This window comes from Phyllobates terribilis, unplaced genomic scaffold, assembly GCF_046119375.1.
Source record: "Phyllobates terribilis strain yellow unplaced genomic scaffold, ASM4611937v1 Scaffold_2__4_contigs__length_985480577, whole genome shotgun sequence".
Taxonomy (NCBI): domain Eukaryota; kingdom Metazoa; phylum Chordata; class Amphibia; order Anura; family Dendrobatidae; genus Phyllobates; species Phyllobates terribilis.
The window spans coordinates 337,795,669-337,822,095 of record NW_027362762.1 but is presented as its reverse complement, the minus strand read 5'-3'; the positions used below and the strand labels follow the sequence as shown (position 1 = coordinate 337,822,095).

At 41.1% G+C, this 26,427-nt stretch overlaps 1 protein-coding gene across 3 annotated transcripts in view; it reads right to left on the bottom strand.

Moving 5' to 3' along the window:
• Window positions 1-927: 927 nt before the first annotated feature.
• Window positions 928-26,427, bottom strand: part of ATP10A (ATPase phospholipid transporting 10A (putative)) — a 164,822-nt gene continuing 139,322 nt past the window's right edge. Inside the window, exons 14-22 of one of the 3 annotated variants that reach the window (XR_012278505.1) lie at window positions 19,497-19,809; window positions 18,076-18,152; window positions 10,772-10,897; window positions 7,895-8,095; window positions 6,965-7,045; window positions 6,765-6,869; window positions 6,452-6,639; window positions 2,020-4,325; window positions 928-1,976 (exon numbers count right to left, since the gene is read on the bottom strand). Coding sequence is in view for 2 of the 3 variants with exons in the window: in XM_073664540.1 (XP_073520641.1) it covers window positions 3,707-4,325; window positions 6,452-6,639; window positions 6,765-6,869; window positions 6,965-7,045; window positions 7,895-8,095; window positions 10,772-10,897; window positions 18,076-18,152; window positions 19,497-19,809 (1,710 nt within the window). In the remaining variant the exon portion in view is untranslated. Of the gene's footprint in view, window positions 4,326-6,451; window positions 6,640-6,764; window positions 6,870-6,964; window positions 7,046-7,894; window positions 8,096-10,771; window positions 10,898-18,075; window positions 18,153-19,496; window positions 19,810-26,427 lie in introns of all 3 variants that reach the window. The other 2 variants (XM_073664540.1, XM_073664541.1) reach the window with 2 other exon arrangements.

Below are 26,427 nucleotides of genomic sequence, written 5' to 3'. Positions count from 1 at the left end.
AGACAGGCCAGTACACCAGGAGACGTGGAGGGGACCATAGGAGGGCAACAACCCAGCAGCAGGACTGCTACCTCTGCCTTTGTGCAAGGAGGAACAGGAGGAGCACTGCCAGAGCCCTGCAAAATGACCTCCAGCAGGCCACAAATGTGCATGTGTCTGCACAAACTGTTAGAAACCGACTCCATGAGGGTGGTATGAGGGCCCGACGTCCACAGATGGGGATTGTGCTCACAGCCCAACATCGTGCAGGACGATTGGCATTTGCCACAGAGCACTAGGATTGGCAAAGTTGCCACTGCCGCCTTGTGCTCTTCACAGATGAAAGCAGGTTCACACTGAGCACGTGACAGAGTCTGGAGACGCCGTGGAGAGCGATCTGCTGCCTGCAATATCCTTCAGCATGACCGGTTTGGCAGGGCCCCACATCCCTCCATGTGCTCGCCAGAGGTAGCCTGACTGCCATTAGGTACCGAGATGAGATCCTCAGACCCCTTGTGAGATCATATGCTGGTGCGGTTGGCCCTGGGTTCCTCCTAATGCAGGACAATGCCAGAGCTCATGTGGCTGGAGTGTGTCAGCAGTTCCTGCAAGATGAAGGCATTGAAGCTATGGACTGGCCGCCCGTTCCCCAGACCTGAATCCGATTGAGCACATCTGGGACATCATGTCTCGCTCCATCCACGAACGTCACGTTGCACCACAGACTGTCCAGGAGTTGGAGGATGCTTTAGTCCAGGTCTGGCAGGAGATCCCACAGGAGACCATCCACAACCTCATCAGGAGCATGCCCAGGCGTTGTAGGGAGGTCATACAGGCACGTGGAGGCCACACACAATACTGAGCCTCATTTTGACTTGTTTTAAGGACATTACATCAAAGTTGGATCAGCCTGATGTGTTTTTCCACTTTAATTTTGGGGGTGACTCCAAATCCAGGCCTCCATTGGTTAAGAAATTTGATTTCCATTGATGATTTTTGTGTGATTTTGTTGTCAGCACATTCAACTTTGTACAGAACAAAGTATTCAATGAGAATATTTCATTCATTCAGATCTAGGATGTGTTATTTGAGTGTTCCCTTTATTTTTTTGGGCAGTGTATATACACATATATATATATACATGTGTCTTAAAAAAAAAAAAAAAGTGTAACACAGAAACTTGTTAATCATGAGATCATTGTTGAAAGGACACGTTGCCTTAAGGAAATAACACCAAATATATTTTATAGAAGTAACTCTCTATTTTATTTGCTGGTTCTGCATATGACATTAAATGACCATATTTCATCCCTTTGGCGTTTTCTCCCATCATACAATTAAACTGCTGGGTGTTAATTATGAAACTATAAAACGCTTACCCAAAATATATGAAATACAATTTGTTTATACATTTAAAATATGACATTTTCTTTCCAGTAGTTTGCATTACTATGGTATTTTATGACATGTAAAATGTTAGCATAGATGTATTTTCAATATTATATTAAAATATATCTAAAGCAAATTAACATTAAATTTTAGTTGTAATGCCTTTATTCACACATAGGCTTATATAACTATACTCTGGTTTATATTATTACATTACAGCAAGTGATCTGACACATTATAGCTCAGGTTATGTAGCAGTCATGGAAGGAATACCAAAAGATGTGATACAATCTGTATAGTCAAATCAAATCAAATCTGTGGACCGGTAACAAAAGACACTTTAGTGTAACAGTTGGTCCTTACAAAAAGATGTGCAGCGAGTAACATTTTTACCACCACATTGTAAACAAAACATAAATTGTGCTAATAGTTTTATCAAGGACACTTTTTAAACCTTTTAATTTCCTCTTGTCATGTGTAGTGATGAAGAAAACTGATTTTGCTAAAACAATATTAGGAAAAATCAATCGTTGATACTCCCTTCCCTTCAGGAGGCTCTAAAGCCCAACTTAAAGGAACCTTGTCCAGTGAAGAAAAAAGCTATTAACCTGCAGATATGGGGTTAATCTGCAGGTTAATAGTATTCTGAACCTACCTGGCGCCTGCACAATAGAGCCCCGCTGCCTGGAGGAAATGGTCTTTATTCCTCCTGGCAGCGTTTGGCGCTCAGTTACCACTCTGTGTATAGAGAGCAACGGCTGTAACCGCGCTCCTGGCACAGACTGACAGCAGGATCAGCATTAGGGCCGGCTGTCAGCCAGTGCAGTTACAGCCGCCGCTCTCTATACACAGAGGAGTGACGGAACCGGCGCCTCCCCTGTGACTGAACGCCAAACGCTGCCGGGGGGAATAAAGTTAATTTCCTCCTGGCAGTGGGCAGGTTCAGAAAGCTATTAACCTGCAGATTAACCCAATATCTGCAGGTTAATAGAATTTTTTCACGAGACAGGTTCCCTTTAAAAAGTTCTTAACCGTCGTTTTCATTTTTATTTCATAAATTAATAGTACTTGTGAAAATAAGAACCTTGGTAATATATCTTATCAGAGAAATCTGCTTCTTTCTACTCAAAATGTGACAATAGTGCAGCCTCAGGCTTAGGGCCTATAACTTTAAGACAATATATACCATCATATAAGACATTTAAGAAGCAGTTCTCACTTCCTTCAAAAACAATGAAAGGGTTGTTCTAGAAATTGTGTAGCCATCAAGTTACTTCCATAAGGATCCAGGAAACTCTGAGTTTGCCAGATCCTTACTAACAAGGTCACAGTTCAGCTGGTTATGGCCATGGAGCCATTAGGGCAGAGCACAGGCTGTGCCGCTTCTTAGTATAGAGCATGTATATAGCATGTGGGCTCTGCCATGTGCCAGATATATGGCGCCATTCCAGAGGTGAACACCTAGTTACAGACAGCATCACATGTAATATGAAAATACACAATTTTTCTGGTCTAATTTGTACAGTTTCGCATAAATGGGAGGTACACAGAGGTATGGTGAAGGACTAATGCACCTGCATAGGAGCCTTATTACTGCTCCATACAAAACAAGTACAGACCTATTTTTTAGAAGGGTTTTGTGCCTATCCATCTAGCGCTCTCCTGAAAAGCAACATGCAGTTCTCATCAGTCCAGCTCTAATGCAGAACTGTAGATCATTGCAGATTAATTGTCCGTAGTGTTTAAGTCACCCACTATCCAACGATGTGCTGTTTTCTATAAGGTCATGTACATTTGAGGTTCAGTGAACCTTCATCTACTTCTATAGCTTTCTTAGGTATACAGCTTTATATTCACTATACACTCAACCAAATTACTCGGTTATCAACCCATCATTTTTAGATTAACCACATTTCAATTATTTACTTTCTCATATAAGGCACTTTGTTAAATGTATTCATTCAACAAATCAAAATCAGTGTAAATGACAGGTAGTCTTCCAGATGTCAGGCACCATGGGAAGTAATTGCACAATTTGTCAAATAAAATATAAACTTGAACTCTACAAATAAATTTCTCTTTTGTATGTTTCAGAAGTTTGGTAAAGCCAGTTAACCAGTTAAAAAAAAAATATACAGCATTTTTTTTTCCATAAATCTCTAGTATAATTTCAGAACAGGTTATTTACATAAAACAGAAAATAGTTCTGTACCGCTGATCACCTGCTTCAGACTCAGAAACAAAGTAAATTACCTAAAAATACTGTGCAAAGTAGAAAATATAAATAGTGTCTCAAATATATATATATATATATACACATACACATACACACATTCATTTATAAAAATGTTGTTTCTTGCACTTCCCCATTCCCTGCGCTCCTTATTATTCTCTCTGGAAAAATGCTGGTATTGCATCTTAGGCTAACTTTCAAATCTTCAGAAATACATAAATCAGATGGCAACACAGAGGAGGAATCTTTTGAGACATCCTGAACAGGTGATATCGGCTTTGCTCTACTAGAGTCTTGCAATAAAGGAGTAGATGTTATCCAGCTCATTAAACCAATGTCTGACTGGTCCATCTTAGAATTCCATTGAATTATTTCTTCCATATACATAGCTTCTGATGCCATAGAAGAGTCAACAGTGTATGGCTGGAAAAGAGATTGGTCTTTTTCCTTTACAGGAAGGGAGGAGATTGTATTTTCTTGTTGTTTAGGAAGATATAATTGAGTCTCTCTCTCTTGATCCAGACTGGCTTCTTTTTGGTTCCTAAATGAATGGAGGTCACTTACAGTCGACAATGTAGTATTGAGTTGTCTTTCTGGAGCAGATGTTGCGATAGAGGTCTGTTTATTGACAAAGGTCAGGCATTCTGGATGTGCTTTCAACAACTGGCGTCCAACCTGAACCTGTGTTGGAAACATTGTGCCTTGGATAGATTTATATAAAAACCTAAAAGATATGAAAATAATAAAATAAATACAAATAACCACAAGAGAAAAATATGTTAAATATGCAGCTTATAATTTAAAGGGTTCTTCTCATGTTTAAAGATAGGTCGACAGTGAGAAGTTTGAAATCTGTTATTTCTTCCTGCCTCCATTCTCCTCCTATCCCTGCTTCTCGCTCTTTATTTTTTTTTGGTTTACTGCCAGTTGTCAAGGGGATTGAACATGCGTAATGCTTACAAGCTCTTTCCTAGTGAGCACTACACAAAGGTCAGTAACGATTGCTGGAGCACACAGTTATCTCCCAGTCCATCGTCAATACCACTTCTCTTTCGATGGCATCCAATGTTGCAGAGGCATAACTGCCCCACATAGCAACATTGGGAGCACACGGTTCAGGTCAGCAACGTGACAATAATGCAGGCCTGATCTGTCAGTCAATCAGGATTGACCACCCCACAGCAATCAGGGAGTTAGCAGCCCTGGGAGCAGTGCGCTCCTAAATAAAGATTGTAATAAGTACCCTTTAAAAAGTAAACCCATTGCAGAAAAGTGAACACAGAATACCTCTTCTCGTGAAGATCAAGTCCTTAAATAAGTGTCTTGAAGGAGCATTAATTATGGTTAATGTAAAGTTAGTGAAAATGGGTTCCCTACAGGTTAAAGGGGTTGTCCAGTACTCAGACAACCTCTTCTCAATCCCTATGTTTCCCTTTGGAAAACAATATCACTTATGCTCCCCTCCGGTTCCGGTGATGTTCCAGCGGTGTCGGCACTGGCTCTTCCAGGGATCGCATGACTAACAATGCGGCCAATCAACGGACGCTTGACTCTCCCTGCTTTCGGATAAATCACATAGATCCGGAAGAAGGGAGAGCTGCTGCTATTATGTATGTACTAGCTAATGAGCCTGTTTTACACCCGGGTGGCGAGCATTTTTATTGGTATATGGTCTCCCATGCTGGTATGTGCTGCCCTCTTCCCCCAATCCTGGTACGCGTGGCATCCCTCTTCCCCCAATCCTGGTACGCATGGCACCCCTCTTCCCCCAATCCTGTTATGTGTGGCCCCCTCATCCCTTTCACGCTGCACACATAGAAAAAAACACAAAACACATACTCACCTTTCTTCCCAGTGCTCCAGCGATGCTGTGTCCTGTACTGCCGGAGGAGTGCAGCGCCGGAGCACTGCACTGTCCGGCGCCATTTTGCTGAAGACACACTGTAAATATGTCTTCAGTAAAATGGCGCCGGATAGCGCTATGCGCCGACTCCGATGCCTTCACTCCACCCCCGGTCTCCGGCCAGAAGGGAGGCGCACGACTCCGATGCCTTCACTCCGCCCCCGGTCTTCGGCCAGAAGGGAGGCGCGTCGGCAATGCTCCTCCCGGTCAGGTAAGTATGGCGCTGGAGATCGCGGTATGCTCCACGGCTCCAAGCATTCTTCTGTCTGGAGCCAGACTGCGCGTCGCACATGCGCAGTCTATAGAGGCTTCAGACAAAGGGACGCTTGGCCGATTATATTATAGATGTGATCCCTCTATAAAAAGAGGAGAGTGACGCCAACACTGATTGGCCGCATTATGATACACGATCCCAGGGAGAGTCAATGCAGATATCGCTGGAATTGCGCTGGCACCGGAGGGGAATATAGGTGATGTTATTTTAAAAGAGGAAACATAAGGATTGAGAAGGAGTTGTCCGAGTAGTGGACAACCCCTTTATCTTTGTAAATGATCTTAATTTAATAAAAAATCCTACGATGAGATACAAGACTTCAAGATAGTTGACTAGAAAAAGACCTTGTGTTGTCTGAACCTCCAGTCTTGCGCTCTTCTACCTGTCCTCTACTTTCGCTAACTGCATGTTAGTAAGAAGGGCCTCATGGAAACCAGAGTATCAGACTTTGCAGGGTTTATCTCTAGTTCGTAACAATGCAGAGTCTTACATCAGCAGAGGAACCATAAATACAAAATCGTAAAACTCTTTTTTTCTATCAAGGCCATTTGCAAAATTGTAATTAGATGTACAGTGCTGGAGCAAAACAAAAGTGTACATAACACTGAGTTAGTGAATGTGAAGGTTAGAGAGACATAAAAGGGAAAAATGAACAAAACAGAACTTAAAATACCTCGGTAACAAAGCAGCGATGGGTGACAAGATGCAAATAAAATAAAATAAAGGATTGGCGAGGAGTTTCTGCACAGTCCAATATGGATTTGAAGGAGGGTTGCAGGTTGGACAGGTTGAATTGTAAATCAAAGCCACAGTAAAAAATAGAAGAATACTGAAGGCAATGGAGGACACATTGATCCATGTCTGAAAACAAAGTAAGTCAATTCATAAATGTATAATTTATGTGAAAAATATCAATACATGAATAACAGTATACACACCAAGTGAACTGAATACAAAAACACTATAAAAAACATATGGTATCTTACCCAAGTTTTGGTCTCAATGCCCAAGTGCAGCATGATGGTGAAAAGAGCACATGTGACTATTGGAGTACCCCATGTAAACAAATCAATATCAGAGTCATAAAATGTCTGCATAAGAAAACAAACAAAATAATAATACTACACAGATTCATACTTTTATTGTGTCATGTGCATATTTATGGGGAATAAAGTATGTCACTTACAAGATATGGAATGAAGAAACAAATGAGACTTTGATAAAAAGCATCAACCATGTTGCGCCAAAACATATGAGGCTTGTACTCCTATAGAGAAATAAAAATCAACCAAGAATGGAATTTATATTTATATTAGTACGCTGGCATTATTTAGTAATACTGGAAAGCAATTCTTACTCTGGGCCATAAATGACTGCACACAAAACAGAGGTCTAATTCCAGTCCTAAAAAACTTGTGTCCCCAGTAGAGATGAGCAGATTAATTTGCAGGACTCCACTCCAGCGTCCAGGTCGGTGGTACCTGGCAGTTAGATGGGAGTCACAAAAGTTTTACCTTTCGATGTCCCCGAAGAGGCATTTGAGTTGTCAGGGCTGGTGCAACGTAATCTTTACAACGTGACGTATACATGACAACGCCAACCCTGGCTAATCAAAAGCCGCGCTGGATGGTAAGAGATTCGCTGGACTCCCGTCTAGCCACCAGGTACCACTGACCTTGATACTGAACCGGAGTCCTGCAAATCGATCTGCTCATTTCTAGTCCACAGCTATGGATAATGTTTAGCTACATTGTCATATAAATGGAATAATTTGTAATTCCAGCAATAATAGAATTATGAAATACTACTGGGATTAGACCAGCAGTGAGAAAATAAAACATATCATCAGGTACTCCACATGTAGCAAGTTCCAAATGTTCGTCTTGTCACAATGAACTAGTAACTTTGTATTGTAGAGGCTAGGCTTCACAAATAGCGTATCTTGCCATGGTGTGAAATGAAAGCATGCAGGTATCTAATACTTTAGTATCTATATTAGCTTCAGGTGTCATTTTCCAATTGTCAAATGCTGTTGATAATTACAATCAAATTACAGAATTTACTTTCTAACATTAAAAATTTAATATGATAATTGTAGCACTTTTTGCAAAATTACCTCCATTGCCTGCCCACTTCTGTACAGCTCAGGAACAGCGATCAGCATTTCTGCCGGTAAGTCTTTATCAAGAATTCCAGTAATCAGTTGTGGAATGGATGAAAAGAATAAATTGAAAAAGATAAGATACCACTGGTCAATCATCGTCGATCCAGAGAAACCACAATAAAATTGGTACCAAAACAGGAGTGCAACAAACATCTACAAAGAAAGCAAAAGGAATAGAAGCAAATGTTAATTTTCAGCAATGTGAAGCAAAAAAGTTACAAAAATAATTAACAGAAAAACCAAATACTCACAAACTAGTCACACACTGAATGCCACATTTTGACATACACGTACTGAGAAATGTAAGTTTTTTTTTACAAAGTTATTGACATCGGTATGAGTAACTCAGACACTACGACGCAGGAGGGAATTAGTTATTGCACTTTATATCCTTTGTATCTTGGGGAATCAACTTGACTAAGTTTTCAGCAAGTAAGCATTGTATAAAAACAGTCAATTATACAAGGGAGGTTTCTTAAAAAAAAAAAATCTATCTGAACTGCTGAAGTGGAAATTGTGAAGTAAATGGATTTATTCACAATCTAGTGAAATACAGGAGCAGCCGTGTTCCAGTTCAATAAAACAATTCTATTGGATTAGTTTGTAGCCAAATTCATTCAGGTCACCGATCAATAGTTAACGTGATTAACGTTGGTTTTATATTATCTGTAAATGTAAAATCTAGTGGTTTTTCTTTTGCTGCAACTAGATATTTTCCAAGTTTTGTTGTTTGTGCAGCATATAAAATAAAAAAAATTTCATACAAATAAACGCCTGGACAGAAATGGGTTGATCAGTTTATGCACTTTGTTATTTTTTTTCCTTTCTTTCAAGAGCCAAAACTTTTTATTTTTTTATACATAGATGTATTAGGGCTTGTGGTCTGTGGGACGAGTTGGAGTAGTGCAAATTATGGGGCAGACCAGTTGTAGTTTGAATAGTAAAATAAATGGTGCCATTCAAATGTACTGGAAAACGAGAAAAAAATTCCAAGTTTGGTGAAATTGAGCAAAAAGCGCAATTTAACAACTGATTTTTGGATTTCCTGTTTACAATGTTCATTGTGCGGTAAAAAGGATTTAACAATATAATTCTCCAGATCAATATGATGTAGGCGGGACCAAACATATATTTTCTTAATCTAAAAGGGCAAAAAAAATAAATTGGAAACGGCGTGGGTTTCATCCGAGTACTCTGGTTTCCTCCCACACTCTAAAGACATACTGATAGGGAGTATAGATTGTGAGCCCCAATGGGGACAGTGATGATAATGTATGTAAAGCACTGTGGAATTAATGGTGCTATATTTGGAAGTAAAATAAAATAATTAAAAAAAACAAAAAAAAACAACAAATTGCTCGTCTTGCAATGAGCTGACAATTTTAATGCTACTGTTTTGGAGTAGATATGATGTTTTGATTGCTTATTGTTGCATTTTTTATGCAGTTTTGTGGTGACCAAAAACCCACAAATTCTTGAGTTTTGATTTATTTTTTTTGTTAAGCAGTTTACTGATTGGGTTAATTAGTTTTATATTTTGATAGACCGGAATTGTATGGTCGTAGAGATACCACATTTTATTTATTTATTTTTTTAAATCTTTATTTTAAAAGGAGCTTGTCACCTTGGGAAAAGCCATTTACCTGCAGCTACAGAGTTAACCTGCAGGTTAGTGTTACAATGCCTTCTGGCCATCTTACTGAAAATATGGTTACCAGGAGAAAATGAACTTACTGGTATTGCCTCCCCCCAGTGCTGTCTGGCTTTCTGTCATGGGGGCTTTCTTGAAGTGGTTTCTGTCACAGCTCACTATACTGTGACTGGCAGCTGTAAGCACTCCCCGGCACTTTGCTTGAGAGCTTGCAGTGCAGAGATGCACAGCCCATGAGCAGGACAGTATAGTGAGCGATGCTACACCACCCCTATGACTGAACGCTGGTGTCTCCCAGGAGGATAGAAGTTGGTTTTCTCCCAATAGCTGCACTGTAATGCTGTAAGCTAAAACCAGGAGTGGGAGATAAATGCAGAAGTGGTGACGAGTTTCTATTATACTTTTCATCTGATTGTTCCACTCCTAGTTTTGACTTACAAATAATGATGTAAAATACTGATCAAATACTAAACGTGTGAACTTGGCCTAATAGGATAGGTGCCTGAGAGCATATGCAGTAGGAGGCTTCAATGCTGTGACCAGGAACTGCATTATACCACTGTACTGCAATGTTATCTTCAGGTCACAGCAGCTGATCAGCATTCAGAAAGACAGGGTGGACAGCAGTGTGAGCAGCCTCTTCTTACCTCGACACCCCCTGGTATCTCCAGCATCAGATCAGACTATCCACTTGGAGTACATCTTCCTGCACAAAAGAGAGGTAGCAGACCTTCCTACTGCACATGCTCAAAGCCATCTGTCCTATTAATATTCTAGGACAACTTCCTGTCTGTGTAACAAGTAGGTGGCCATTTAAATTCTATAGTGGTTACATCCCTAGACAAAACAAGTATTATTTGCCAATCACAGGTATTTATTAATTTTCTTATAATTATATTTCCCTTTTTCCTGAGAAACCCTTTAGTGGAGCCAAGACTGCTTTACACTGATAGTAGGCCTACCATTTTTTTTTTAATGGAAAATAAAACCGACTGTGGAGAGCTCATGTGAGCCTTATTTGCCCGCCCAGATTTAGACCTAGTAAGAGGCATGCAAATACACAAATATCCCCTTTGCCTTCGTCAGTATTTTTTTTTTTAAATAAAAGACCAAAACATGAATAACAACTTACGCATCAACACTGACAGTAATAGAATTAGAATTACATATTTACTTACAGCATTTTTGTAAAAGAAATATAAAACCATATTTGCAAGTCGAGAATAACACCATCGACCATGAACTAGCAGCAGTTTCTCTAAGTATCGGAACCTTGGAACAGCAAAGTCACTGGCCATCACAGCCTGGATCCAGAAGGTAGGAAATGGAAGAAAGACAAAAAAATTCATAAAGCTAAATCACAGCATAAATTATGCTCACAGTTGTGTTTGTCGTTTACAAACCCGTGATTAAGGGCACACTATGCTAGACTGAAGCAAAGGAAGCAATCCAGCAACAATACTCTATATGGGTGACAGAAATACACAGATGTTCACTTTCCGCTGTGTAATCAGATGTCTGCTGTTATACACATTACAGCAATTTTCACAACCAGAATTCTGTTTGATTTGCTCGGTTTAGAATTTGCTCTGGTAAGTGTAATGGAGTGCAAACCAAAATCAATTTCCTTTATTGAGTATAATGAAGTGCATAGGGAGGTTAATTCAATTTGTTGCATATTCAATGACTGCAACCATGAAGGGTCAATCATGTTTTATCCACTTTAAAGAATTAAGAAAAATGCACTCTTCTCTAGTCTACATAATACAGCTTTAGTGGCGGTTTTGGGAAAATTGATAGGTTTATCTTGTAGGATGGAATATGCACACCACAACCATCTCTGTATGGAAAGCAGGGATTTAAAGAAAAAAACACTTAAAAGATTAATTCTTGCTGCATAAATCAATAGTACATGTAAAAATAAGAAACTCTAATACATATTAGAGAAATCTGCTTTATTATCCTCTGGACTGATCATTCATTCTCAAGTCACAGGTAAAATATGTCTTCAGTGAATAGAGCTCTTCCCATTACTGAGATAGGAGATGGCAGTTGGTGCTCAAAGTTCTATGGAAAACTATCACTTCTTTCAGGGAGCTTTCAATAGAATGTCTGTCTCTAGCTCCTCCCCTCTCCGTAGAACTTTATAAGTACCAACTGTCATCTCCTGTGTCAGTAATGAGAAAATCTGTTTTTCATGGAATACAGATTCTACCCATGAATTCAGAGTGAAAAATCAGTCCAGGAGTTGAAAGAAGCGAATTGTTCTAATAAGATAGATTTTCATTTGTGTTATTGATTTATGAAATAAAAATGAAAGCGATGGTTGCTCTTTAGTGATTTACCATGTTGCAAATAGGTACCATAAAATGTTATCAATGTGAACTATTTTAAGGCTCACAGAAAAGATAAATTAACCATTTTTTTAATGTACCAAAAATTAAATTTTTTTTTTAAATGAGGACAATGACCATAGCCACCAGAGAACATGTGGGATATTTGTATAGAATTAGTAATAAATGGTACTTAAAGCCTAAAGAAAAAAAAGGTTTTAATGTAAATGGTTGTCTAAAGAATTAGACAATCATTTACAACCTAAACAACCTGTGATACCGCAATTTCCTCCGGGATAAATAAAGTATATCTTATCTTATCTTAATCAATTTGTTTTAATTTTAGCTTTAAATACCATCCATTACTAATTCTATACAAATAGCTCCCATACCTTGCAAAGTACAGGCTAAGACAAAAAATGGAGAAGTGGAACTCCTATCTATAAAGTAACCTTTAAATTGCTTTTTACACCTTTATGAAACTTTACCACATTATTTTCTACCCTCTGTAGTAAGAATGTGTGGGGACACCAAGCAGCTTTACTCCATTACTGTGCTGTCTGCCTCCCACAAAGCTGCACACAAAACTCAGAACACTTTCTATGGAGAATCCTCTCGTTAGAGGACAACAGCATTACACTTAGGGCGCAGTCAGACGGCCGTATAACATGGACGACAATCTCATTGCAATGCTCGGACTGTCCGGCGGCTCTCCTGACAGCATGTATTTCTATGCAGCTGTCAGGCTCAGGTGAGGAGAGCCGCCGGCAAGTCCATGCACTGTGATGAGATTGTTGTCCGTGTTATATGGCTGTCTGACTGGGCCCTTACTCAGCATCTCTGACAAGCAGCGAAAACTCTGAAGATTATGACACAGCCTGTTCAGAAAAGCAGAGATCCCTTCACACTGCTGAAGAAGAGGACAACCAGCGGAAAGACCACTAAGGCCAGTGATTAGCTGCAAGTGGTCAGGTGACTAGAAAGGTGCGTCAGAGACACATCCGATGGCTTGCCATTCTAGTCACCTAAAAACTGCACCCAATCACAGCCCTTAGCGGTCCAGTAACAGAAAAATGGTGATGTCAACCTCTTTAAAGACTGCGGTAAATAAGTCAACTACCAGACACCAAGATCATATAACTACAGTATGTGAGGTCACTACGGACAGCACATGAAGCCCAGTTGCAGTGGAGCATATGTGCGTTTTTTTTTTTGTTTTAATAGCATTCCTTTAGACATTAGTGATAATAGAAACAAAAGCCTGTATTCTTATCAGATCAACATAGACTTAAAGGGGTATTCTCAAGCTGTATTTTAAGCAGCTCAGACCTATGCAGTCTCCTTACCCCCTGCTTTCTGGCAGGGCAGGCACTCTTCCCTGAGTGACAGTTTCGGTGCGCTGCAGAGTTGTAGTATTAGGCCACGGCTCCACTATCAGTATTTGGTCAGTATTTTTTCTCAGGAGTGGGAGCCAAAACCAGGAGTGGGTGATAAATGCAGAATTGGTGACTTGTTTCTATTATACCTTTTCTCTGATTGTTCCTCACCTGGTTTTGGCTCCCACTCCTGAGTAAAAATACTGACCGAATACTGACCAAATACTGATTGTGGCGCCATGGCCTTAGTAGAACTATACAGTTCAGCACAAATTCTGCTGTAACTAGTGTTGAGCGAACATGCTCGACACTGCTCGGTACTCGCCCGAGCATCACGCTACTCGGGATGTTCGGCGAGCACCGAGCATTTCCGGGTTACTCGGGCGGGAGCTCGGGTCTCCGCCCTGCATGTTTGGTGCTCTTTACAGAGCCAATGAACATGCAGGGATTGCCAGCCAGTCACTGTAATGCCGCAGCCATGTTGTTTGTGGGCATTACAGTGATTGGCTGGCCGCACAGCGTCACCTCCCAGACGATCAGCCCGTCATGATTGGTGTGTGTGGGTGTCTGTGCGTGTGTGCGGTGTCTGTGCGTGTGTCTGCGCGATGTCTGCGGGTGTGTGCGGTGTCTGTGCGATGTCTGCGGGTGTGCGCGGTGTCTGTGCGATGTCTGCGGGTGTGTGTGTGCAGGCAGACATAGGCCGATGTGACACTACTACTCCCATCGGCCTATGTCTGTCCCCGGTTAACTCGTGTCAGCAGGATCAGCTCGATGGGAGCAGTAGTTCCCATCAACCTGATCCTGCTATTTAAATTGCCCTACTGTGTCCCCAATAAATGTTAAATACATTTCATTGGTGGCCAGTGGTTGCCTATAATAAATTAGTTCATACATTACCTGTCCCCGCCGATCGCCACCTAAAATAAAGTAAAAAATAAAAAACTACACCTATACTCACCTAGACACCTAATTCCCCGAAGCCATCGATCTCCTGTAATAAAATATAAAATAATAAACCACAACCTTATCCTTACCCCTCCGTAGTAGTCCACGAGTGTCCCACAAAGATCTCCAGTTTAGAGCAGCCACATAGAATGTGACCGCTCTGAACCGCTGCCGCCGCTAGAATGATGGGGCCGTAAAGCAGCCCCGTCATTGCATAAGCGGGTTCACCGGAGTTCAGGCAGCGCTGCTCCGGTCAGCTCCTTTACGGCCCTGCTGTATCGTGAGAAATTCCCATGGTACAGCAGTGCCGTAAAGGAGGTCTCCGGAGCAGCGCTACCTGAATGCACTCCGGTGACCTCAGTCAGTGGCTCCCGCTGCCGGGAGCGGACGTGTTCCCGGCAGCGTGAGCTTACAGCAGCTGTGCACAGCTGTCACCATCTCCAGATGTGACAGCTGTGCATGGGAGATCAGCGCAGGAACGTGGACAGGTAACTATTTTTTTTAGTAAACTAAGAATTAAATACAATTGTGTGTTTTATTTCAAATAAATTATTTTTTTCTGGGTGTAGTGTGTTTTTTCTTTTTAACACTTTGTAGGTTAGTAATGGGGGTGTCTTATAGATGCCCATCATTACTAACCTGGGCTTCATGGCAGCTGGCAGGAAATTCATGAAATAATTAAAAAAAAAAAATTGATGTGGGGCTTCGCCCTATATTTGTGTCCAGCCAGGTACAGCAGGCAGGAACGGGCTGCCCCCAACCACCAGCTGCCTATTTGTACCTGGCCGGACACAACAATATAGGGAAGCCCTTTTTTTCTTAATTATTTCATGAATTTCATGAAATAATTAAAAAAAAAAATACGTGGGGCTTCGCCCTATTTTTGTGTCCAGCCAGGTACAACTAGGCAGCTGGGGGCTGGAATCTACAGCGCAGGGAGGCCCAAGCTTTCTGGGCCCCACCCGCTGCAAATTGCAGTCCGCAGCCACCCCGGAAAATGGCGCGTTCATAGAAGCGCCATCTTCTGGCGCTGTACCCAACTCATCCAGGGCCCTGGTGCGGTGGCTCACTGGGTAATAAAGGGGTTAAGGCCAGCTTGGCATTATCAGCTGGCCCTAAGCCCGAAATTCATGGGGTCACGCCAATATTAGACATGACCACCATGAATTCCTAGTAAAGTATTTAAAAAAAACACAACACCCAGAAAAAAGTCATTTAATTGAAATAAACACACAATTCTTTATTGTTCTAAATTAAACTATACTTACCATCACGCCCATTCCAGCTGAAGCCAACGATCTCCTGCAATAAAAGAAAAATAATAAAGCAACCTCATCCTTACCTTTCCATGGTTCCCACGACAGCTTCAGCTCTGCTACATCGAGATGACAGGCTGGACCGCAGCAGAACGCTGCCATCCAGCCTGTCATCCCGCAGACACTGAGAAGCGCAGGCATGCTTGCGCTCCTCAGCGTCTCTCTGTGACGGCATAAAGATGAGCCGAGGTCATGTCCAATGAACTCGGCTCACCTCATGCACGTCACTGACAGCGTGGGAGAATTCTCCTGCACTCAGCGCTTCAGCGTGAGAATTTTCCCACGCTGTCAGTGACGTGAATGAGGTGAGGTCATGTCCAATGAACTCAGCTCACCTCATGCACGTCACTGACAGCGTGGGAAAATTCTCACGCTGAAGCGCTGAGTGCAGGAGAATTCTCCCACGCTGTCAGTGACGTGCATGAGGTGAGCTGAGTTCATTGGACATGAACTCGGCTCATCTGGATGCCGTCACAGAGAGACACTGAGGAGCGCAAGCATGCCTGCGCTTCTCAGTGTCTGCGGGATGACAGGCTGGATGGCAGCGTTCTGCTGCGGTCCAGCCTGTCATCTCGATGTAGCAGAGCTGAAGCTGTCGTGGGAACCATGGAAAGGTAAGGATGAGGTTGCTTTATTATTTTTCTTTTATTGCAGGAGATCGTTGGCTTCAGCTGGAATGGGCGTGATGGTAAGTATGGTTTAATTTAGAACAATAAAGAATTGTGTGTTTATTTCAATTAAAGGACTTTATTCTGGGTGTTTGTGTTTTTTTTTTTAACTTTGACTATGGGGTTAGTAATGGGGGTGTCTTATAGACGCCTCTCCATTACTAACCTGGGCTTGATGTCAGCTTATAATGCCAGCTGACATCAACCCCAACCCTATTACCCCACTGCCACCGCTACAGGGCAGTGGGAAGAGCGAGGCTAAGTGCCAGAATTGACGCATCCTATGGATGCGCCATTTCTGGGGCGGCTGACGGCTGGTGTTTCTAGCCTGGGAGGGGGCCAATATTCATGGCACCCTTCCTGGGCTATTAATATCAGCCCCCAGCTGTCTGCCTAGCCTTTGCTAGCTATTAAATTAGGGGGGACCCCACGTCATTTTTTTGAGGGGGTCCCCCATTTTAATAGCTAATAAAGGCTAGGTATTCAGCTGGAGGCTGATATTAGTAGCCTGGGAAGCTCCGTGGGTATTACCCCTTTCCCAGGCTTCAAACATCTGCCCCAGCCGTCTGCTTAACCTCCGCTAGAGACTAAAATTATGGGGAACCCCACGCCAATTTTTTTTTAAATAAATCCTTTATTTTAACACTAAATGACAAGTACAGTAATCAACACTGTCACTGTACTTCATATATATGTGACTGACATGTTTCTATCTATCTAATCTATGTGTGAAGCTCTATTCTTTCTGTTGTAAATTGTCGGGTACCGGTGTATGCCGCTGATGAATTGCCGGCTTTTCGCGTAATACATTCTACATTATTCTTAGTTGTTTTACTTCATGTAGAATTAACCTACAAGGAAAGAAAGGGTTTATTTTCATTCCAATATTTGTGTCCCATTGACTTGCATTGGTTTCCGGTATCGGAATCGGCGATATCCGATACTTTTTGGGTATCGGTCCGATCCAATCCGATACGATATTTCCTGATATCGGAAGGTATCGCTCAACACTATCCTTAACATATTTCACAGGAAAGCACTTTCACTTTCGTTTTTGAACGTTTTATTTTGAGCCTGTAAAAGTGGCTTAATACCTCTGACCACGTTGTTGACAGCAGTGACCTGGGGGTCAGAAATGCTTCCTGGGGCGATCCCCATGCTGTCCCCATGTCATTTGAGCACTGTCACTATCGTTTTGGGCACTTGTTAGGCTTTTAAAAGACTGCCGGGGGAGCTGCCGCAAAAATGCTCGAGTCTCACATAGACTAACATTGGGCTCGTTGCTCGGGTCGAGCACCCGAGTATCACGGCGAGCTCAGCCCGAGCTTCGAGCACCCGAGCATTTTAGTGCTCGCTCAACACTAGCTGTAACACATTCAGCCATCAGTGGTTTGTTCTGAAAGGTACAATGATATCATATTTATGCATAAATAACATGGCATTTGAACAAGCACACAGCTTGGGACAGGGAGAACTGCTCTGGGAGAAGCTAATGCTGCAGGCCTGTGATTTTGCAAGATTATAACAGCAGCTTGTTAAGAGTTGAGAGGGAGGGTGAGCAGATAACTGCTGTATAGAAATCAATGTGCTGAAAAGAGGTGGCTGGTATGTTAGGAGTCAACTCCTCTCATGGAATGTACCTGCCACATACTCATTGCCAGGGGCTAGGCAGGCACTAGTGGCTGAACTCTTAGGAAACTAGCTGTACACTATGAAATATAAAAGCCCTCACTGCAGGAGAATAACAGCAGATATAAAAAGCAAATCAATTTCAAAATTGCTAATTAAAGTAATTTAATACATTAAGAATACCTTTTTAAGCAAAAATATGAGTCAGAACTTGCCTGCATTCCCTCCTGACCAGATATTCCAACACCAACATCTGCTACCTGGATCATGCTGACATCATTCGTTCCATCACCTATGAAGAGCATCAAAAACAGTAATGAGAAAAGGTAGTTCAGCAGTGGGGGAACACATAATAGAGATTAATATGCAAAGAAAGCATAATGGTGGAACAAGATATTTGAGCCATGTCTGATTATCCTGCTGAAAAGTTACATTGCTTAAAGGGGTTGTCGGGTCCAAATTGATAAGTCTGCAGTCATTCAGCGCACGTAGTGGGGATTCGCCGGTTTCTGAGCCGGGACCGGAGGGTATGTATGTGTTATATAACGCATACATACCCTCTGGTCCCTGCTCAGAAACCGGTGAATCCCTGCAGCGCAGAGTGCGTGAGCTGGGTGGATTCATAAGTCTGCAGTCACACAGAGTGACTGCAGACTTATCGATTTGGACCGGACAACCCCTTTAAATTATGTTGACCATTAATAAAATAGATCATCTTTGAAATTTCACTTTATAAACATGATCTTATAGCCATACATGCCAACAGTCAAAACAATCCCACAAACAGTGCTGACAATAACTTTAACAGGACCATAACAGGGGTAGCATTCCAGCAAATTTGTAGAAAAAGTGGCTATTTTGCAGACATTTGAGGCCTTAAAGGGAATGTGTCAGCAGAAAATGACTTTCTTTAAATCATATTTTTATGTAAAATATTTTTTTTTAAAAAAATGTTTAACATGCTCTTTTATATTTTCCATAATCTATGTTAAAAAATAATCAGATGTCTTGCAATTTTCACTGGGCACCAAGCCTTATACTAGACTCATACTTCTTGTTCATTTCAATAGCTACTTGGACAGACAGTAATAGACTGGCTCTAACTCATTAACGTCTACAGGACAACTTTCCAGGCATTCTCTGATCTAGTCAAAGGTGATTGTGCAGTTATGGGGGGGCAGTGTGGGTGCTGTTACATGACCTATTGTGAATAATGTGATCATATGCCATCCACTTACTTGTCATGGTAATCCTACCTGTAATGAGAGTGACTGCTAAAAAGTGGTCAGTACAGAACAGGAAGTAGGAGTCTAATTTTAAGCTAAGTGACTGATGTGAAAATTGCTAAAAAAATAAATAAATAAAAATGTAATATACATATATTTTCTGATTGCCACATAGCTATCTATATTAAAATATATAAGACAAAACATAAAAAAATACATTCAAGATAAAAACCTGAATTAAAAAGTAGGTAATTTCCTAATTACACATCCACTTTTGATTCAACAATTTTGAGGATATAAATGTTGGCAAGTACAATATCCATTTTTATTTTTGAAATTGTTCCGTTATAAGAATATTTTAGCAAAGTTGATTTTTGGGATTTCCAAAGTAGGGAAATACAACAGCATACCTATTGCTAAAGTCATGGCTTTGAGCTTGTCTCGAACAAGCTTCACTACCATGCTCTTCTGTAGAGGAGTAGAACGACAGCAGAGAACAGAACGGCATTTTCGAGCCAGGGAAATAAATTTATCCGATTGGCTTGAGTCTAGTGCAAAGGCTAGTGTTTTGCCATCGATAACAAGTCCAAGATTTGGGCTTTTTGTAGATGAAGGTAATGAAAAACCAAAGTCAACATTCCAAGTAGATTGTTCCTTTGAGTTATTTGGAATCTTGGACTCCACATAGTGCAAACACTGGTCAAGCAAAGCAGCACAGGCGTCCTACAAAAAAAGAAGATATAGGTGAACAATGTACAGAGATACAATGATAAAAAGATTATAGTTGTTTAACCCCTTCATTCCTGGAACATTTTCAGTGTTCTCCTCCCTTTCTTCCAAGAGCCATGTTTTTATTTTCCTGTCAATATAGCCATATGAGGGCTTGTTTTTTTTGTGGGATGAGTTGTACTTTTTGAATGACACCATTCATTCTACCACATGGTGTACTGGAAAGCGGAAAAAAATATCAAAGCGAAGTGAAATTGCAAAAAGTGAAATTCCATAATTGTTATTTTTATTTACCATGTTCACTATATGGTAAAACTGACTTGGCCTTATGATTCTCTCCAGGTCAGTACGAGTATGCAGATACCAAACATGTATATTTGTTTTTCTTTTTCTTTAAGTGGTGAAAAAAATATTTGGAAATTTCCCTGAAAATTTTTTTTTGCTTTTGCCGCCATTTTCTGAGACCCGTAACGTTTTCATTTTCCGGGATATGGGGCTTGGTTCGGGCTTATTTTTTGTGCCTTGAGCTGAAGCTTTCACTGATACAATTTTGGGGAAGATACAATATTTTGATCAAATCCTGTGGAGGCAAAAAACCCTGTAATTGTGGTATTTTGTTTTTTTCTCGTTACGCAGTTTACCGATCAGCTTAATTTATTTTACATTTTGATAAATCAGATATCTCTGTATGCAGCAATACCAAATGTGTGTATTTTTTAATTGTTTTTTTTATTTTCAATTGGGCAAAATTGGTGATTTTCACTTTTTTTTTTCCATATAGCTTAAAATTTTTTTTTGTACTTTTATTTAAAGGGAATCTGTCACCACTTTGGAGTTATCAGACCTCTACTATGGGCATACAGGGTATAGAAAAGTAAATCTATACATGCCTATATGGCCCATAGTAAAGGTTTGATTGCAGAGAAAAGCACTTTAATCAATTCTAGTTTGTACAGGCTTGGAGTCTGGGGGAGGCCAAGAAATCCCCGCCTATGTGCTTATTATTCCCCCAAATCCCCGTCTATATGCTTAATTATCTTATTCCCCCCTCCCTGCACGTCACAGGGCCCAGGGAATAATAAGTACATAGGCAGGGATTACTTGGCGTCCCAAGGATGCCAAGCCTGTACAAAATGGAATTGATTAAAGCGCTTTTCTCTGCAATCTAACCTCTACTATGGGCCATACAGGTATCTATAGATTTACTTTTCTATACCCTGTATGCCCATAGTAGAGGTCTGATAACTGGTGGTGACAGATTCCCTTTAAATAGTCCCCTTAGGAGACTTGAATCTGTAATCGTCCGATCGCGTGTGCTATACATAACAGTTCTTCAGCACGCAATGTTTAGCAGAAATCACGATCTATGAACGTCGGCCACGAGCTGGCTTTCACTGGAGTATCGTAATGACAGTATCGGCTGTCATGACAACCCATCAGAGCCCCGCGATCACATGACAGGGGAGCTGATGGGCAGGATGAATGTCATGCTTCCGACCGGTACGTGTTAAATGCCGCAGTCAGTGATTGACAGCGGGATTTAACTGGTTACAGCTCCGCCCGCGGAAGTTAAAGACACATTATGACTGATTAAATGAGCCATCATGGGTGGGGAAAGATGCGGGCTCAGCATGTGAGCCCGCATCAAAGCCAGGGACATGACAGATGACTTAAATATACATAATTTGTCACGAAGGGGTTAAGGATTTCAAAAGGAGGATAAAGAGAAATTCTAAAACAATTGTGTGGTCTTTTTGGTGGCAAGACTCACTAGGCCATCATGCCAGAATACAATGGTCATAAAAAAAACCTACGGAGTAGCTAGTTAACCGAGGTACACAGAAATTTGCAGCATGGGGTGCACCATGGAGTGCCAATGAACAGTTACTTCTGGAAGAGGATGGGTTGGAAACGCAACAAAACGTGGGACCATAAGGATCTGAAAGATCAAAAAAATAAATAATCTGCCACCAACATGATGGTGCCATATGTTTTAATACATGTTCATAGGACTTGTGTAATCTATGTCCTGATGGGTCAAAGTTGCTGTAGCAGCATGAACAGGCTGACAATATCAGGAAGGTATATTTTTAGGCTATGGTGGTTTTAATGTTAAAGATAGGTTTCCATGGGTTGAAATTGTTTTTTTTCTATAAATGCTCAACATGATTGAGAATTTGGAAATTGGAATTTGGAAGTTAAAGGATTATTTTCAACATCATTAATAGTTAAACTTTCAATATGCTTGAAAAACATGCAACCTTGCAATTAATTTGTTCTAAAAAATCCTCTCCATTCTCAAGGACCGAAGGAGTTTCAATTTTATGGTTTACTGTCCGCTGCCTAGGTTATGGGTAACTGCTGCAGTCTATTAACGTTGGTCAGTCTCCAAAGCAAGAAGAGCAGTGCTTGTAAGCTCTGTTCTATAGAGCTTGTAAATCACTGTTCAAAAGCTGGTAGGAGTGTTGGATCCTGCTCAGAAGCTGGTAGGAACGTTGGATCCGGCCAGCTTCAGTGCCAATGCACTCTACTGATGCTACAGAGTCAAAGCTGCTTCTGCTTGTTGCATTGAAAAGTTCGCAGTTCAGGCTAGCGGCACAACGATGCTGCTGGTTCAAACTGTCAATGAAGAAAGAGCATACCACCCTACCAAAAAGCAGGGGAGTGGTGCCTGCTAAAGAGTTGAGAAAATCCATTTAACTTCCTGAACTCTTTGCCAATTTTCAGAATTACAATTGGTGGGTAATGAAAACAACTATCGGCCACAAGAAAAGACTTGTACAAACACCAGCCCTGGTAAAAATGCAATACAAAACATACACATAAAAGAAAAATGTAAAATGGGCTACTGGAAAAATGCAGGCAATACTATGAGGGTGGCGAAGCAAATATAATAAAGATCTCAGACAATGGTCTTTTTCAGAGGGCCATACACCCTGTCCCTTGGATCTGCATTGTTTGTGATTTCTAGATTATCTTTTAGACTCCGCCCTTGTTATAGAGTATTTGTGCACTAGCCTAGTGTCTACTTATTTTCTTCTACATGTTTGCTTTTGTGTTGTACTTTTACTAGGTCTTTGATTGCAAGTCATAGCTAGATTCACGTTATTATTTAACCTTTTTGGGAGAGGAGGATGGGTGGGGGGTAGGTCAGGACACATACCACTTTGCATTCGTTTGTGATGCTTTTAAAAACAATTAAAAAGCACGAAAAATACTCCAATGTGTTTTTTGCTCCACTTTGTGAATAAAACTTACTATCTTGCTTTATCACACATAATCCGTCTCTTTGCTTGTGCGTGTTTGTAGTTGTGTGACGGTGTACACCCATGCTAATATTTGAGTTCTTGCCTGTCTAAAGTTGTTGTTGCAAAGTGCACTACCCTGCCATTAAGGAATACAGTTTTCATGAAAGGGTGTATTTGGTCTGCAAAATTGTTTAGATAGGTTATACATGTTAAAGTAAGACCCAGGTGAAGTCTAAGATCCAAGCTTTTCCAACAGAACATGGCACAGAACTTTACACCCTCCACTGGTTTGTGTTCTTCCCAAACACTTTGTGGTGCCGTCTCTTCCCCAAGTAATTTACGCTTAAGATGCTGTAAAAGAAAATGTGATGCATGACATCAGTCCTCCTTTTTCATTCCTCTTTTGGTCCAATTATGAAGTTAATGGATCCTTTGTGAGTATTTTTGGTGATCAACAATGATCAGCGTGTGCACTTTAATAGATCTGTAACAATGCAGTTTCTGTCACCAAATTAAATCTGTGGGTAGCGCTGGTGATTGAAGTATTGTCAGGACCAGAAGCTCAGGTTGGCACAGGCTCTGTCCAGCCAGAGATGCTAGTGTGGCTTAGTGAAGTGCCACCCACTCTACCAGTATGGAGTAATTACCTCCCTGCTGTAGCCAATGGGACAGCGCCACACCTTACTTACTCCCAGCATACTGTGGGGAGATACTTGTTCTTGTTTACTCCTACAGTTGTGCTCAAAAGTTTACATACCCCGGCCAAATTTTTCCTTTCTTGTCCTTGTTTTAGAGAATATGAATGATAACAAAAAAACTTTTTCTCCACTCATGGTTATTGGTTGGGTGAAGCCATTTATTGTCAAACTACTGTGTTTTCTCTCTTTAAATCTTAATGACATCCAAAAACATCCAAATGACACGGACCAAAAGTTCACATACCCCGGTTCTTAATACAGTGTATTGCCCCCTCTAACATCAATGACAGCTTGAAGTCTTTTGTGATAGTTGTGGATGAGGTTCTTTAATTTCTCAGATGGTAAAGCTGCCCATTCTTCTTGGCAAAAAGCCTCCAGTTCCTGTAAATTTCTGGGCTGTCTAGCATGAGCTGCGCGCTTGAGATCTCCCTAGAGTGGCTCAATGATATTGAGGTCAGGAGACTGAGATGGCCACTCCAGAACCTTCACTTTGTTCTGCTGTAGCCAATGACAGGTCGACTTGGCCTTGTGTTTTGGATGGTTGTCAAGTTGGAACGTCCAAGTAAGTCCCATGCACAGCTTCCGGGCTGATGAGTGCAAATTTGCCTCCTGTATTTGCGGATAAAGTGATGCATTCATCTTTCCTTCAACTTTTACCAAGTTTTCTGTGCCATTGTAGCTCACAAATCCCCAAAACATCAGCGATCCACCTCCGTGCTTTACTGTAGGAATGGTATTCCTTTCATCATAGGCCTTGTTGACCTCTCTCCAAATGTAATGTTTATGGTTGTGGCCAAAAAGTTCAATTTTGGTCTCATCACTCCAACTTACCTTGTTCCAGAAGTTTTGAGGCTTGTCTCTGTGCTGTTTGGCGTATTGTAGGTGAGATACTTTGTGGCATTTGCGCAATAATGGCTTTCTTCTGGCAAATCGACCATGCAGCCCATTTTTCTTCAAATGCCTCCTTATTACATCTTGAAACCGCCACACCGCTAGTTTTCAGAGAGTCCTGAATTTCAGCTGATGTTATTTGTGGGTTTTTCTTTGCATCCCGAACAATTTTCCTGGCAGTTGTGGCCGAAATTTGTGTTAGTCTACCTGACCGTGGTTTGGTTTTTACAGAGCCCCTGATTTTCCATTTGTTAATCACAGTTTGAAGGCTGCTGACTGGCATTATCAATTCCTTGGATATTTTTTTGTATCCCTTTCCTGTGTTATACAGTTCAACTACCTTTTCCCGTAGATCCGTTGACAATTCTTTTGCTTTCCCCATGACTCACAATCCAGAAACGTCAGTGGCAGGATGAAAGATGCAAGAGTCTGTCTGGATCCCAGAAACTCACTCAGCTTTTATGCACACACACTGATTACAAGCAAACAGGTCACAGGTGAGGATGTTACCTTTAGTAGCCATTCAAACCCATTTGTGTCAAATTCTGTGCATGTTATCTGGCCAAAATCATCAGGGTATGTGAACTTTTGATCAGGGTCATTTGGATGTTTTTGGTTGTCATTAAGATTTAAAAAGAGAAAACAAAGTAGTCTGACAATAAATGGTTTCACCCAACCAATAACCATGAGTGGAGAAAAAGTTTTTTTGTTATCATTCATATTCTCTGAAACAAGGCCAAGAAAGGAAAAATTCAGTTGGGGTATGTAAACTTTTGAGCACAACTGTATTTGTCTCTTGTTCAGCCTCTTTGATTCCAGTTTCTGACCTAGACTCGTGCTTAGACTATCCCTCTCTGCTTGATAATTCTGTTCTTGTGTCTCATCTCCTGGTATGGACACTGCTTTCTGACCACCCCTCTGCCAGCAGCCACTCTGTGGACCTAACCCAGAGGAACTTGTGCAAGTCCAGATCCCTATATAGGGATTAAAGGGTAAAGACCATGGAATTCCCTGGGATCTATTAGATGGAGTGGCAAAGTCTGTCTATGGAAGCCCTTCAACTGAGAGTGCTCATAGACACACAGTAAGCTGTAATAGACTGCTTTTTCAGACTACTTTCTACCATAGCAACCATTAACTTTTTCAGCAATTTGCGTTGTAATAGGTCTTCTGTGGGACCAGAACTGACAGGCCGTACCATGTGAATCCAAGATTCTGTTGCCGTTTCACCGGTCATTTTTCCTTTGTCTATTTTTGGCAGATACAGACTACTGCACATCTGGAACACCCCACAAGACCTGTGGGTTGCCAAGTCGCCATTTCGTCCATGCCAAAGTTGCTCAGGTGTTTACATCTGCACATTGTTTTTTTTTTATTCCAACACCACAAGACTGTTCACATGCTACATATTATATCTGACCCTTTGACAGGTTGCATAGTCATTAAATAATCAATGTTTTTCACTGAATATGTCAGTGGTTTAATATTATTGCTGACTGGTGTAAATATGAGCAGGATCATGAGCCTTACAATTTAGATTTGTGGAACTTTATGAAACTCCATTGCTGTGGGGCATGATGACACTAGTGATGAGTGATGCCACAAACAATGTGTACTTCTGCATTGTATAGCTACATTTTATAACACTCTGAATATGAAAGCTACTTCATGGGCTTTGTGTTGGGAAGAACCAGAAAATTGGATGAAAACCTTAAAAGGGGTTGTCCACTACTATATGCCAAAGTGTTTTTATAATGAAAAGCAGCTTCTTTGTA